The sequence below is a fragment of the Protopterus annectens genome, chromosome 8.part1, assembly GCF_019279795.1.
Source record: "Protopterus annectens isolate FY-2018-M chromosome 8.part1, PAN1.0, whole genome shotgun sequence".
Classification (NCBI taxonomy): domain Eukaryota; kingdom Metazoa; phylum Chordata; order Ceratodontiformes; family Protopteridae; genus Protopterus; species Protopterus annectens.
Genome location: NC_056742.1, coordinates 369,703,427 through 369,717,674, shown reverse-complemented (window position 1 = coordinate 369,717,674; position 14,248 = coordinate 369,703,427). Strand labels below are relative to the sequence as shown.

Here is a 14,248-nt window from a genome sequence, read left to right as displayed (position 1 = left end):
CCAGAGTACCACATAGGTAGTAGCCCCCAAAATGTGGAACAGGTACTAATGTATACATAGAGCCATGTGTTTAGTCATCTCTCATTTGATAATCACATTACCAAAGGGTTTTGGAAATCCCTCTGTGGAGCACATAAGCAATAAAGTGTTTGCATGCAGATCAACAGAGGTTGTTGCACACATATAATGATTAGACATCTTTGCCAGACTTTGCTTGCTTTGGAACAGGATTCAGATATACCTCAAGTATAAACCCTCACTCACACTCTTCAATAGAAACCGTGATGAGTGGATGTGAAACAGAAGACGTAGCCCAGGGATCACTGCAGTGGCTAAGCTTGTCACAAGCATACAGAAGTAACCTAAGGTCTGGAAAGCACCAGCACACTCTGGCAAGGCTAGCAGATGCTTTCATGAAGAAAGTATAGTACCCACCTATGAAAAATTTGAGGTCACATGTATGTATATGGCTTTGCCCCACAGCTACCTTACATGTGTTATGCACATACAGTTGTCATTGTGATGTGTAATAAACTAGAAAAATCAAAACCCACTCCACAATGACCAACAGTATCACACACCTGGAGTATACACACACACACACACACACACACACACACACACACAGTTAGTAAGTACAGGATTCCAACTCCTACCTAACTACATTATGATACTACAGCAGTACACATTTACACGACGCACTATACACATTACTGGGATTACACCTTCCCACAGGTGTATTTTTAGGATGGTGACATCATCAGACTTGACAAAGATGAGTATATCACTTTTAAGGGGTGTGAGTATTCTCCACAAAGGTTGCTCTCACCCCAGGCGAGAGGCAAACAGACACACATACAGTTGGCAAGTGTGGGATTCAAAGCCCTACCTAACTAGGTTATGATACTACAGCAGTACACATTTACACAATGCACTACACACATTACTGGGATTTCACCTTCCCACAGGTGTATTTGCAGAATGGTGACATCATCAGACTTGACAAAGATGAGTATATCACTTTTAAGGGGTATGAGTAGTCTCCAAAAAGGTTGCTCTCTCCCCGGTGGGGGACAGACACACACTGTTGGCAAGTGTGGGATTCAAACCCCTACCTAACTACATTATGATATTACAGCAGTATGCATTTACACAACAAGCTATACACATTATTGGGATTTCACCTTCCCACAGGTGTATTTGTAGGATGGTGACATCATCAGACTTGACAAAAATGAGTATATCACTTTTAAGGGCTGTGAGTAGTCTCCAAAAAGGTTGCTCTCTCTCCAGGGAGAGACAGACACACACATACACAGTTGGCAAGTGTGGGATTCTTAATCCAAACTAAGTACTCTTTTACACTTCAGCAAGCAATATGGAGTTACAGGATTTAATACAGACATTACTCGTTGACAGTTTGCCCAAAGGTTTTTTTCACGTTTGCTAACCTCAGCAGGCTTATCATACTAGGTGTATTGTGAGTATATTGTAAGCCTAGGCCATAACCATATCATATATGGGTTGATGCACCACATGCTGGCACACACAGGGTCAAACTGGAGGCTAAGCTCTGTCAACCCAATACTGGAAAATACAGTCAAGAGGAGTAGGGTCATACAAGCACAACACCAACAGTCTCACATAGACCTACAATATAAGCACCAGCAAAACACACATAAATACACATTAACATACTCGGAGAATACAAATATTAATCTGAAAAAGAGAAAGTGTCCTCCTAAGCAGACAAGCAAGCAACACGCACCTCCAAGCACACGCCAGAAAACACATAATACACCAAAGCAGTGTGCCTCACAACAGGCCCTAAGGGAAAACAACATACCCAACACACTAGTAATAGGTGACTCCATAGTCAGACACACAGATGTTCCACTCACTAGGCTGGACAAGGGGAAAGTTACTGTCAGTTGTCTGTCAGGTGCTATGATCCGCCACATAACACAAGCACTTACAGCTTTCCAGAACAGGTACATATATGATGCGGTCTTTGTACATGTCAGTGTGAATGATCTGAGACATACCTCCCAGGACAACATGACAAGAGATATATATAGTAGCTCTATGATCATGTAGCCCAGGCTGGTATGACCCTGACCTTGAGTAGCATCTTACCTTCACCTACATGATACTGCAATATAAAAGAAAGATGATAAACTTCAACAATTGGCTGAGCTTCTGGTGTCATTCAAAGGGGATCCAGTCTCTGTCTGCCTGGGATGATATGATAGACAAGCCTCGTTGCTTCACTAGAGATGGTTTGCACCTGTCACCTCTATGCTTCTGAATACTGGCCAAGGCTCTTGCTGTCCCCATATTACCTTTTTAGGCAAGGCTCAAAGGACAAACCAACCCCTGTAACCAGCACAAATAACCACAAAGTGAGCTAAATGCTACTCAATGCCAGAAGTCTCAGCCTCCAAATGCACACACTTGAGGCACTCCTCAGTATGGAGAATACTGATAACTGTGCAGTAACCGAAACCTAGTTCAAGGCTCCAGAGGGCACACCAGCACTACCAGGATGCTACTCACTCCATACCTTCTGGCATCAGAACCTGGATCATAGCACATAGGGTGGGAATGTATCCATATTCATCAAGGATACCTACACCTCTCTCTACATCCTCTCTACAGGATATGTACCCATAGAATGTTGCACAGCAAGGTTCTTCCCACTCCATAGGGTTGGGGGCACAACAGATCCTTGGCATTCTCACTCTATGAGCCTGATGAGTCTGATCTGCAAGGCAATGGAGCCAATCATAATGGAACTCAAAAATTAAGACAGTGGGAATCTTCACACAGTTGAGCACACCCAGTTTGGCTTCATCAAAGGCAAATTATGCCTCCTGAACTGGGTGGATTTCTTTGAGACAGTTACCCAGGCTACAGATGATTGAAAGGAGCTCCACACAGCCTACCTATACCTCGCTAAGGCCTTTGACACCATTCCCCAGTCAGGTATTATAGATGAACTCACCAACCTGGGCATAAATCCATACATCACACAATGGATTGCAAACTGGCTTACAGATAGATCCCATAAATTAAGAGTTGTTGGCTACATGTCAGACTCTAAACCGTTAACAACTGGTGTCCCCCAGGGTTTAGTCCTGGGGCCCCTCCTGTTTGGTATATACTTCTCAGAAGTACATGCCAACACAGGAGGGTTGTGGTTGACTAAGTTTGCTGGGAACTGTAAAGTGTGTGCCATAATAGATTCCCCGGATGACACAAATATTCTCCAGAAGGGACTCTATGAGACAGATGTGTGGTGTCAGAATCATGGCCTCAAGCTCAATGTGAAAGAATGCATAGTAATCCCCTTTGGGAAAAACAAAGTACCCACAAACTACCACATAGGTGTTACCCCCTAAAAACTGACGAGGTAATAAGGGATCTGGGGACACAAATGGATAGTCATCTTTCCTTTGATAACCATGTTGCCAAAGTGGTTAGGAAATCCTATGTGGCCCACCTAATCAACAAAGGGTTTGCATCAAGATCAAAAGAGGTAGTGGTGGCCCTCTACTCTTAAGTCATCAGACCCATCGAGCAATGCACCATTTTGGATGTACTCGACTAGGCATATCCAGTAGCTGGAGAGACCACAGAGGTACCTCACCAAGAGGATTACTGGCCTCAAATAGTGTTATGCAACACAACTGGAAAAACTAAATCTGTTCTCTGTTGTGTACCGCCTACTCAGAGGCAAACTCTGCCTAACATACAGAGCCATGTCCAACACATAACTGTTGAACATGCTCCATCTAAGGAAAACAAAATTGAGTCGCACTACATACTCCAGGGATATGAACCTCATCACAACAATGAATGCAACATGCTGGAGGGATAGAGTACCATCCCAGATACTTGCCTTACTGTGGAACAGAGTCCCAATGTACATAAGACAGAGCCCCTCGCTGACACTCTTCAATAGGAACCTTGATGAGTGGATGGAAAACAGACAGCAGCCCCACTAGATAGGGGCTTAGGGTACTAACTATTTGAACTAGGGCTTAGAAGACTAACCAATGGGGTGTTGAAAGCTGCACAACTTGCCTAGGCTAATATATGCCTTCATAAACATAGTCTACTACATACCTATGAACCTATGTGACAGGTACATGTCTACAGATAGTAGATGTGTACTTCATTGTACAGTCATGTTGTACAGCAGGCACATGCACCATATACTCTGTAATGCTTACAGATACTGGTGGCTATTATGTGCAGTGGGTGAGATGTACACCTCATGTCTTTTGTGCCATTGGGATGTGTGCTGGGTGGGACAGTCCTGGATGGCTCCTTGTTATGGTTACCTTTTTACACACATCTCTGCCCATCCATCTTTGGCTTATTATACTGTGTTCCCCCTACATATATAGGTACATAGGTAGATAATAGGCTATCTGCCTGAAGGCATATATTAGTATGGCCAGAGTATGCAGCTATCACCACACCTGGGGTTAGTTCTCTATGCCTCTGTGTAGTAGAGCTGATGAAGTGATCCATGGTGTGAAAGTTCAGTTTCACATACACTCATCAAGGCTCCTCTGGAAGAGTGTCAGTGAGACACTCAGCTTAATGTAGGTTGGGAGCCTGTTCCAAAGCAAGGGAAGTCTGTGAGTTAGTAATGTATCCCTCCAACATGTTCTGTTTATTGTTGTGATGATTATATCCCTAGAGCATGTGGCACAGTGAGCTTGGGTTTACTTCAGATAGAGCATGTACATCAGTTCTGCATTGGACATGGACCTGTATGTTGGGCAGAGATGGCCACCGTAGACAGTATGCAACAGAGTACAGATTAAGTTACTTCAGTCTTGTTGCATGGGGCAACAGTTTGAGGCCAGTAATCCTCTTGTTGAGTACTTCAGTGGTCTTTCCAGCTGCTGAAGGTGCCTAGTCAGATACATCGCAAGTGTGTCGTGGTACTCTCTGATGGGTCTGATGACTGATGAGTAGAGTGAACCTCCTTTGACCTACATGCAAAAGCTTTGGCAATTAATGGGGACACACAGCATGATTTTCTAACCACTTTGTGAATGTGTTTGTGAAAGAAGAGATAACTATCCACATGTGACCATAGATCCCTTATTATTACCTCCATATATAGGGTGTTGGCACCTATTTGTATGACTGTATCTCGAGGCCATAATTTTGACACCACATCTGTCTGACTGAGACCCTTTTTAAGGATGTCTCTGTTGTCCCAAACATCGATTATGACAACCTTTTTGCAGTCATCCACAAACTTTGCTAACCATAGCCCTCATGTGTTTGACTGCACTTCTGAAAAGTATACACCAGACAGGAGGGATCCCAGGACTTAGCCATGGGGACAGCAGTTGTTACCAGCTTACAGTCCAACAGGGAGACCACAATTCTTACCTTGTGGGCTCTATCTGTGCCCCAGTTGGCAATCCATCAGATGACATACGTATTTATGCACAGGTTGTTGATTTTGTAGATATGACGTGTGTGTGGGATGTTGGAAAGGGGCTTTTCAAGGTCTATGCAGGCCATGTGGAGCTCATTTCATTGATGTATGCCCTGGGTAACTGCCTCGAAAACAGTCTAGCAGGTTTAGGGACCATGATCTCCGCCTGACCAAACCAAAATGGGTAGGGTTCAGTGTTTGTAGGCTCCCAATAGCTCTGTTTATGAGTTCCATAATGATGGACTCCATGGCCTTTATAGATCAGGCTTATTAGGCTTATAAGACAATAGTTCCCATGGTCTGTTGTGCACCAACACTTGTGGAGTGTGCCAAACGTTGCTGTAACCCATTCAACAGTTTCATATCCTGTACAGAGGGTGAGTCTCAACAGACTGCTCAGGTGCAAGGTCTGTTTGTTTTGAAGTTCACATATGACACAGCCAGGGACACCATGTCATCCCATAGACGCTGTGTTTTTAGGTTTGGATAGAGCTGTTTAACTATTGTATATGTGATTTCTGGGTTTTCACAATCTCCAGTAATGGGCCCTTTTGTCAGTGAGAGGGGGGGGGTTAAATATGTATGAACTTGTCTGACAAGATGTTGGCAATGTCAGTCATGTACATGTATTTATTTACACTTTGCACTAGCTCAGAACGTATATGCATTTACATTGATATTTATGACATAGCTAAAGAAAGCTTCATGGTTCTCTATGGAATCTTTGGCAATATTTTTTGGCAGAGCTTGGCTTGGATAATGTTAGGAGTGCTCATTGTTTCTTGATGATACTGATCGGATATTTATTGATCTTCTTTGGATTTTAACTTTCTTTGAACAACTTAAGTACTTGTATCACATAGTTTGATTATGACAGGGGTCCAATATATTATATGGGTCTGTTTTCATATCACTGTGTGCGCAAGGCAGGATTGGTGAATAGTGACATGTGTCTGGAGTAAGAACTGCAACTGCCAGATATGTGTGGACCACTGCTGTACTCAGACATGGCCTAAGTGTGTGAGCATGCCCAGTATGACCAGTATGTTGTTGACTGAAATTTGCTTTGCTTGTTTAAGTGTGTGAGCATGCCCAGTATGACCTTACAGTATGTTGTTGACTGAAATTTGCTAAATTTGTTTGTGTGCGAGCAAGCCCACTATGGGCATATATACTATATGTGTGTGATAAATCAAGTTTTTTTTTACTTCAGGGCTCACCTTTGTGTTGCACATCGACAGGAAGCATGCTGTGCCTGCAGGGCTGCCATGGGTCAATTGGCATAGACTTATCAACATTTCTACATACAGGGGGACAGCTATTATTTGTACATTTCTACCCGGGGGGGGCACACCTGATTGCTACTGTGGGTGTACATAGGATGAGGGGTACACCTGACACTTATGCACATTTGCTAGGCCTGCACTGCTATGTCAGGTACTCCATTTTAGTCTGTACCGTTGTCTATTGTGATGGCTTGAGGCATACCACTGTACTACAGACCTTAGCTTCCAATTACACTCATATTAGTTTCTGACTTCATAGCCTACCCAACCAACATCACTGCCTGGCCTGCTGTTATCTGTCTGCATTGGCCTGGGGGGAGGTTACCCATAGGCCTCTTCAGAGGGCATGATACAGCATTTGTTTGTGTTTGTGTTTGTCTACAACTGTCCTGCTGGCTGTGACTGTTAGGTATGTGACCCCCCAACTGGTATGTGTGAGTGACTTAAGTTGTGTCTGTGCCAGTATTGAGGGTGGTGCTGCAGGGCTGCCTATGTCAGATGCACATAGTATACTCCCTATACATGTTTGAAAACAGGTAGTCTCAAGTTAGGCATCCATTTTACTGTATGTGCGAGTCAGAGAGAGGTGTCATTTCCAGGGTTCCTACTGAGTCAGTGAATGTGCTATGCATTGCCTCTTTGCCAATGCCAGGGCATACTGGGCACTCCTCCTTCTGCCTACTGGGGCAGGCTCAGGTTGTACCTCCTCCGAGTCACGCTGTGCCTGTGCAGGCCTTGACAATGGTTGGGGTTGTTTGGCCCTGCCCCATGCTGTTCCTACTGCAGCTGTTTCCACAGGATCATATTGTGCAGCATGGCACATACCATAACAATTTGGGTACATGTAATTGGTGAGTACTGCAAGGCTCCACCAGATGTATCCAGGAACTGGAACCTTGACTTGAGCATCCCAAACACATGCTCTATTATGATTCTTGTTTGTGCATGTGCCTCATTATGGAGTTCTTGTTCAGGTGTGTGTGCATTTCTGATGGGTGTCATCAGCCACAGCTCCAGTACGTATCCAGCATCCCCCACTAGGTGACCATCAGGGATGTCCCCATTGGCAAATCTCTGGTACAGCTGTGTCAGATGCCAGAAGTGGGAATCGTGATAGCTTTCAGGGCAGCCAGCACACACATTCATTATTATGCCCTGGGCATCGCACACGACCTGGCAGTTGATGGAGGGGAAGCCCTTGCGGTTGATGTAGACCCTACCCTGCTCACTGGGTGGTGCTTTGATGTGTATGTGCATGCAGTCTATAGCACCCATTACCTCAGGGTATTCTACTATTTGGTGGAACAATTACATATTGCTGGCCAACGCCCTCACTGGTGCTGAGGAAATATACGTGCTCACCAACATGTGCTGACATGGCATCCAGGAGCTGGTGGAGTACCCTGGATGCTAATGCCTGTGAAATCCCCATCATATCACCAATTGGTCTTTGGAAGGTACCTGTAGCTAGTATTCTTAGGCCAACACATACCTTGGTATCCACTGGGATGAGTTCCCCTCTGTTGGTTCTGTGTGTGAGGCATGACCAGCACAGCTCAACAATTTGCTGTAGGAGGTCTCTGTCCACCTTATAGCACTCCACTATCTCCAGCTCATGTAGCCCCTGGTAGGTTACCCTAGGTCTGTACACTCTTCTCCGTCTTCTCACTGTGGGTTGCTCAGCAGCATTCACAACATCACCACCCTCAGCACCTTGCACATGTTGGTTTATGATAGCAAGAGCAGCCCCTAATATTTTGTCTGACTTAAGATTTTTAAGCTTTCCCTCTTTGTATACTGCAGTGTTTCAGAGTTCTTGAGAAAAAACAGGGGCGAATGGTGTTTGCAGAGTTTAAGGTGCTGGGCTGGGCTAGTCAGCTGTCTGTGTAATTGGCTGATTCTGATATATTTCACCTGGCAGCTCTGCAAGTTCTCCTTGGTTAACTTCCTACTACTTCTTTTCTTTCCTTTTGCCTTTCTGTTTCCGCCCGGAGGGGAAGCACCGTGCAAACGAGCGCAAACGCGCGCCAGTTGGCGTGCACATGCCGCACACACTTTGTGCATGTTTGTAAGGAGTTTCCTATCTTATAACTGTGTGCACCTTGGGTTTAAGGTTTTCAAATAGGACAACTGTAGACATGACTCTTTGCAATCATGAGCAACTCAGGGCAAACACAAGCCACTGTGCTCCAATTAGCTTACAGCCTGTCTGACACACCCTCTCAAGATGTCACCTATATTTTAGCCTTACACTCACCTACTCCAAATCTTACACTCTTGGGACATGCCTCATATGCTGGGGAAAATTGAGATTCACTATCCTTATCCTCATTTGCATAGGATTGCCTAGTAATGCATGGTTACATCTCTCACACACTGAGCTTCCCCCCTTATCAACCACTAGTCAGTAGCTATGTTGTCTTCAGCCTGCCATTCACCTGCATGGCAGAATAAGCTTTTTAGTGAAAATGCTTATTTCTGGCTTTTTGTAAATAATTCTTTTTGTTTTTTTAAGTGCCGCTCGTTTGCGCGGTGCTGTGCTATGCTTAAACTTCAGAGATCGGGGAAACAAAAGTTAAATGTTTATGTTTTTAAACATTTTATACTGCCAATGGCCTTATATTTGGCCATGGGCATGCTTCCTCAACTGTATGCATCCTTTATTTGGAGCTGTCATACCTCCGTTTAGCTATTTGCAGAAATGTACTCCATTACCAACGGAGTACATTTCTGCAGGTAACACTAATCTTCCACGGACAGGTTAGTAGTTGCTGGATCTCAAATTTATCTCATTTGCATGGATTTCACTAGTAAAAGAGGTAATTTGCATACCATGATGCAATCTGTGCAAGACTAACTTTAGCAGCTCTCGTGCATGCCCCTACAGACTGTTCCTGGATCACACGGCAGACATCTTGCCTGTGTGACGTCATACACTACTCTAACACTCTGTGCAAGCTTTTGAGAATCCAGGGAATGTCTTTCTGTTGTTTTCCTTGTCTGCCCTCGCTCCTTTTTCTGACTTTCCTGTATTCTCTAGCTTCCCCCTTTCCTAACTTGTAAAAATTCAAACCTCATGTCCATGTAAGGACACCTTCACAGTGAAGTAAACAGTAATAAAACTTGCTATATGGTGAGTCAGAGTCAGTGCAAGCTGAATAAAAAAAATCCAGTGGTAATACTTCAATTTGGTGTTCAGTACCAACTGAAAAAAATATGCAAAGCATTTGGGAACACTTACAAATGTCTGTAGCACTTACAAATAAGGGTTCCTGTTTTTGACATATTTGCATTCTTAGCAGCTGACTTTACAGTTATTCAGGTCTCCAAAGCTGTACTGTTTCTTCACAGGCTTAGAAAGCTTGAAAACTAGCTCCACTTGTTCACAACTTTGACATTTACATACTAGCATCTCAGTGAGGTTCACACATTTGTTTAACACAAGTGTACAGACTAGAACTATGAATACCAGCCATATTATCAAGCTAAGGTTTAGTTGAAAGGTGTGCAGGTCCAAAGACCATGTACATGGGAACTGTAGCAGCAGTCTAATGAGTCTTATTAAGCAGTTATAACAGGACAGGAATTGTTTTCAAGAGGTGAATAGAGGACACAGTGATTTACCCTGAATACTTCTTTCTAAATATTGTGGCATAACTGCCAAAGAGCAAGACATTACACTAATTACTTTGTAAGTTGTGCTGTCCTTGCTAACATATGCTGATGTTCAGAATATGAAATTAATATTTGGGTAACATGACTTACCACTTGTACTTATTGCAGCCCTTTTATTTTGAGTTTGACACTGATGCAACTTCTGTGCTGTCCAGACCAACCATCATTTATAACTACCTTCAGATTCCACTGTACTTCACATAGTTTTGTTCTCTCCTTAGTCTGGTAAAAAACTTTTCTTAACTATACTTTGCTAGTGTTGGATTTCGTATATTAATGGAAGTCTAGGAACAGTGAGTAATGCAGTTCTCACACTCAGAAACAGAAAGCAAATAGCATGGAAAATATTTTTTTGATAAAATTGTCCTCTTTAATCACTATCATATGGGGGCAATGCACCCTCTTCCATTAACTAAGTTTTCTAACATTTGAATATCCACAACTATCTATTCTCGTATTTGGTCTCAGAACTCTGTGTATTTTATGATTGTAAGAATTACATACTCCAAAGTAATTAGTATGATGTAATTTTGTTAGTGTTGTTCTCTTGAACTTGATATTTGTGTAGGTCAGATATCAATCTCTTGGTGTTACAGTTCTGTCCTAGAAGTTTATTTGAATTGTTAATTATTGAATATTTACAAGAAAGAGATGAAGAAATAATAGAACAACTGCTTTAATCATACAGGGTTCTTCATTTTCGTCTGGTATTGCAGCACAAAGAAATCCGTACTGAAATCCTGGATTTCAAGATCAAGGCAGAAAATTAATAGAAATGAAAATGTCATACCTGATGCTACATAAGAAATGAATGACCCTTTCCACTCTACAGGAAGAAAGCTGGTTTTGACATCACTGTATTCCGATGGTGAATTTTATAGATGCCAAAGTTTATCATATACATGTTAAAATATTGCAAAACCATTATTAATTTGTCTTGTTTGTTTACCCAAAATATTCTCTATACAAGAAATACATTTGTATCCAGTGTATGATTTTAATTGCATCAGTCACAGTATCTATTTGATATCTGGATATCTGTTTTCTTTCATTCCTGTCTGTCTGTAATAATTAAAAGTTAAGTATTTTAAAGTATGATGTGATTATAGCATAGAAAATTAATTCCTCCAAAATGTTTGTGGCGGCTAGATGAAGCCTTAGCTGCAATCCAGATGACTTGAGTTTGATTAGTGAGCCAGGCACTGGAAAAGTCAGGTTAAGAGGGTGAGAATAAAGACCATATGACTTTGAGATGTTTTTTTTTTTTTTTTTTTTTTTTTATTGTATTTTGGAGGGGATTTAGGGATTTATGTATGTTGTGGAGGTGGCTTGGATTCACTTGCGAACATTTTTGTGCCAATTGTAACTGATGGACTGTTCATTTTCAAGCCCGTATCATGAAAACCAGCTTGAAATAACTTAGAGTCATGAGCATTTTGTGATGCTGCTGGAGTTCTGAAAATTCTAAGAACTGTCCAGGTTACTTCTTCCTGTTTAAAAGTAAATAATCATAATATTTTGAATCATATGCTAAGATGTCAAAGAATACAAGTTAGATAATAAACAAAAGACAGTGAACTGCATTCTAAACCACTGTCAGTTATTAAATAGTTCTAAATGCTTGCTACTGATAGTATACTTGACATGTAATAGCACCCAGGAAAGTTATGCTATGTTATAAACAAAGTATAAAAAATATAGTTTCTTACATATATAAATATTATTATTGGAATACTATCAAATAATTAGAGTAACATTCACATTTTTAAGAAAATAAACCTGGATCACGCATAATTATTATTTTCATGCAAGTTTTATATGTTATGTCTTCTTTGAATAATGATAGTCTGCTTTATGTTAAACACCTCATACAAATAGTGCTTATTGAATCATTACATGCTATTTCTTTATATACAATAGCTTTTTAGTGGTCAATATACTTTGAACATTTTTTGTTGCTTAGTAGATTGGAAGGGTTTGAGGAATTGTTGTATACTGTAGAGATGGCTTGTATTCACTCATGAATATTTTTGTGTGAATTGTAGCTGAAAAACTGTTCATTTGCAAGCCCTTGTCACAAAGACCAGCTTAAAGCAGCTTTATTAGAATCATGAGCACTTTTGTGATGCTGCAGAAGTTTTGAAAATTCTAAGAACTATCCAGGTTACATCTTCTTGTCTAAAAGTAAATAATCATAATATTTTTAATTGTATGCTAAGATGTCAATGAATACAAGTTAGATTATAAGCAAAAGAGAGTGAATTGCATTCTAAACCAATGTCAGTTATTAAATAGTTCTGAATGCTTACAGTATACTAAAAGGATAGTTTATATACTAGCTTATAGAATGACACGTCTGGTAAAAAAATAATATTGTGTTTCTCTGTTATTATCTCTTTTTAATGATAACAAAACTTAATATCACAGAACAATTTATTATGGAAAGTTTGAATCTTAAAATGGAACATTTTTCAGATGTTTGTTCAGATAATATCAGAAGATTTAAGGAAAAATAGGACTGATTCTAACAGTAGTACTTGATTAAAGAGTATGAAATTTATAAGGGTAAATATAAATTTTCTATTATATGATACTCTATACTAGGATTATAGCTAAAATATAAAACCTAGGAATATAGTAATAGTACAAGATATAACCCCGGATTTAATAATCTCCCATGCAGAACTAGTGTAGTCCTGCATGGAAGTGGCTGCTTAGGAGCAGGATGGCAGCACGCCATGCATATTAATGAAGGTGAGCTGCCCGACCTCCTAGGTATACACAGAGCGTGTACAAGTGCAGGGGGCATGTCTGAGAACAGAACACTCAGAATAAACACGCCCCTGCAAAGTAGAACAGCAAAAAGTGGAAATAAATAAGCAAGGCCACTCATAGGTGTCCGCATATCCCCACCAACAGTCCTCCATGCGTACAACAGCAACAAGACATAAAGATGAAAAGAAGAAACTCCCGTATTATTGTCTAAAGCTCTGAGTACAGCTAACCATAGGTGCACAGGTGTGCCCATTGCTCAGCCACAGTGAAAGCAGCCCAAAAGGCTGAAGAGGATAACAAGGACAATATATGCAAATGAGGCATGTCAGCAATAGTGTAGTGGTCAGAGCGTTCGTCTAACGAGCAGGCATTCCCAGTTCGAGTCCCAGCACAGCACAGTCTACTTTACATGGCAAAGTATGGTATAAGCAATATTTGTAATGCAAAACCCACTAAATAACATAACTTTTATGAACAGGAGTACTGCAGGAAATGCACACGTGAAGAGTCAGTATCATAATGAATAAGCCAGCAGTAAGCATGCGTAAGCACAGATAAGCAGTAGTAAGCATATGCAAACACTAGTAAGTGTGTGCAAGTGCGTTTACGCAGGGTTAAGCAGCGCCAACACAGATGAAGCAAAAGAGAAGCTAACTGGGTGTAAGACACTGTGACCGAAAGTCAGCAGTGCTAACCTCTGCACAAACCCGCTTACAACCGCTTGAAAGTGCCTTAAGATCTCCGTATCCAACAGCCAGTGTTCTGCCCAGCAACAAAACAATAGCTTCTGCAAGGCCGGAACCCAGGACCATGCACACCATACACAAAATGATTTACCACTAAGCCATACCAGATATGCAGAAATCATATGTTGTCAGAAACATAATCCCAGCCCAGTCATGCAACAGTACAGAGAATGTATATCTACAGATAGATGGGCATGTGTGTGCAAATATATCACTATCTAAACAGATGCAACATATGTATAGATGTAGTCACATATATATATATATATATATATATATATATATACATATAAATATTC

At 41.4% G+C, this 14,248-nt stretch overlaps 1 protein-coding gene across 1 annotated transcript in view; it reads left to right on the top strand.

The window, feature by feature from the left end:
• LOC122810134 (adhesion G-protein coupled receptor G2-like) overlaps positions 1–11,851 on the top strand; it is a 210,880-nt gene extending 199,029 nt beyond the window's left edge. The window contains exon 7 of the mRNA XM_044081608.1: positions 11,117–11,851. Within this exon, the coding sequence (XP_043937543.1) occupies positions 11,117–11,232 (116 nt within the window). The 3' untranslated portion in view covers positions 11,233–11,851. The remainder of the gene's footprint in view (positions 1–11,116) is intronic.
• The last annotated feature ends 2,397 nt before the right edge of the window (positions 11,852–14,248 follow it).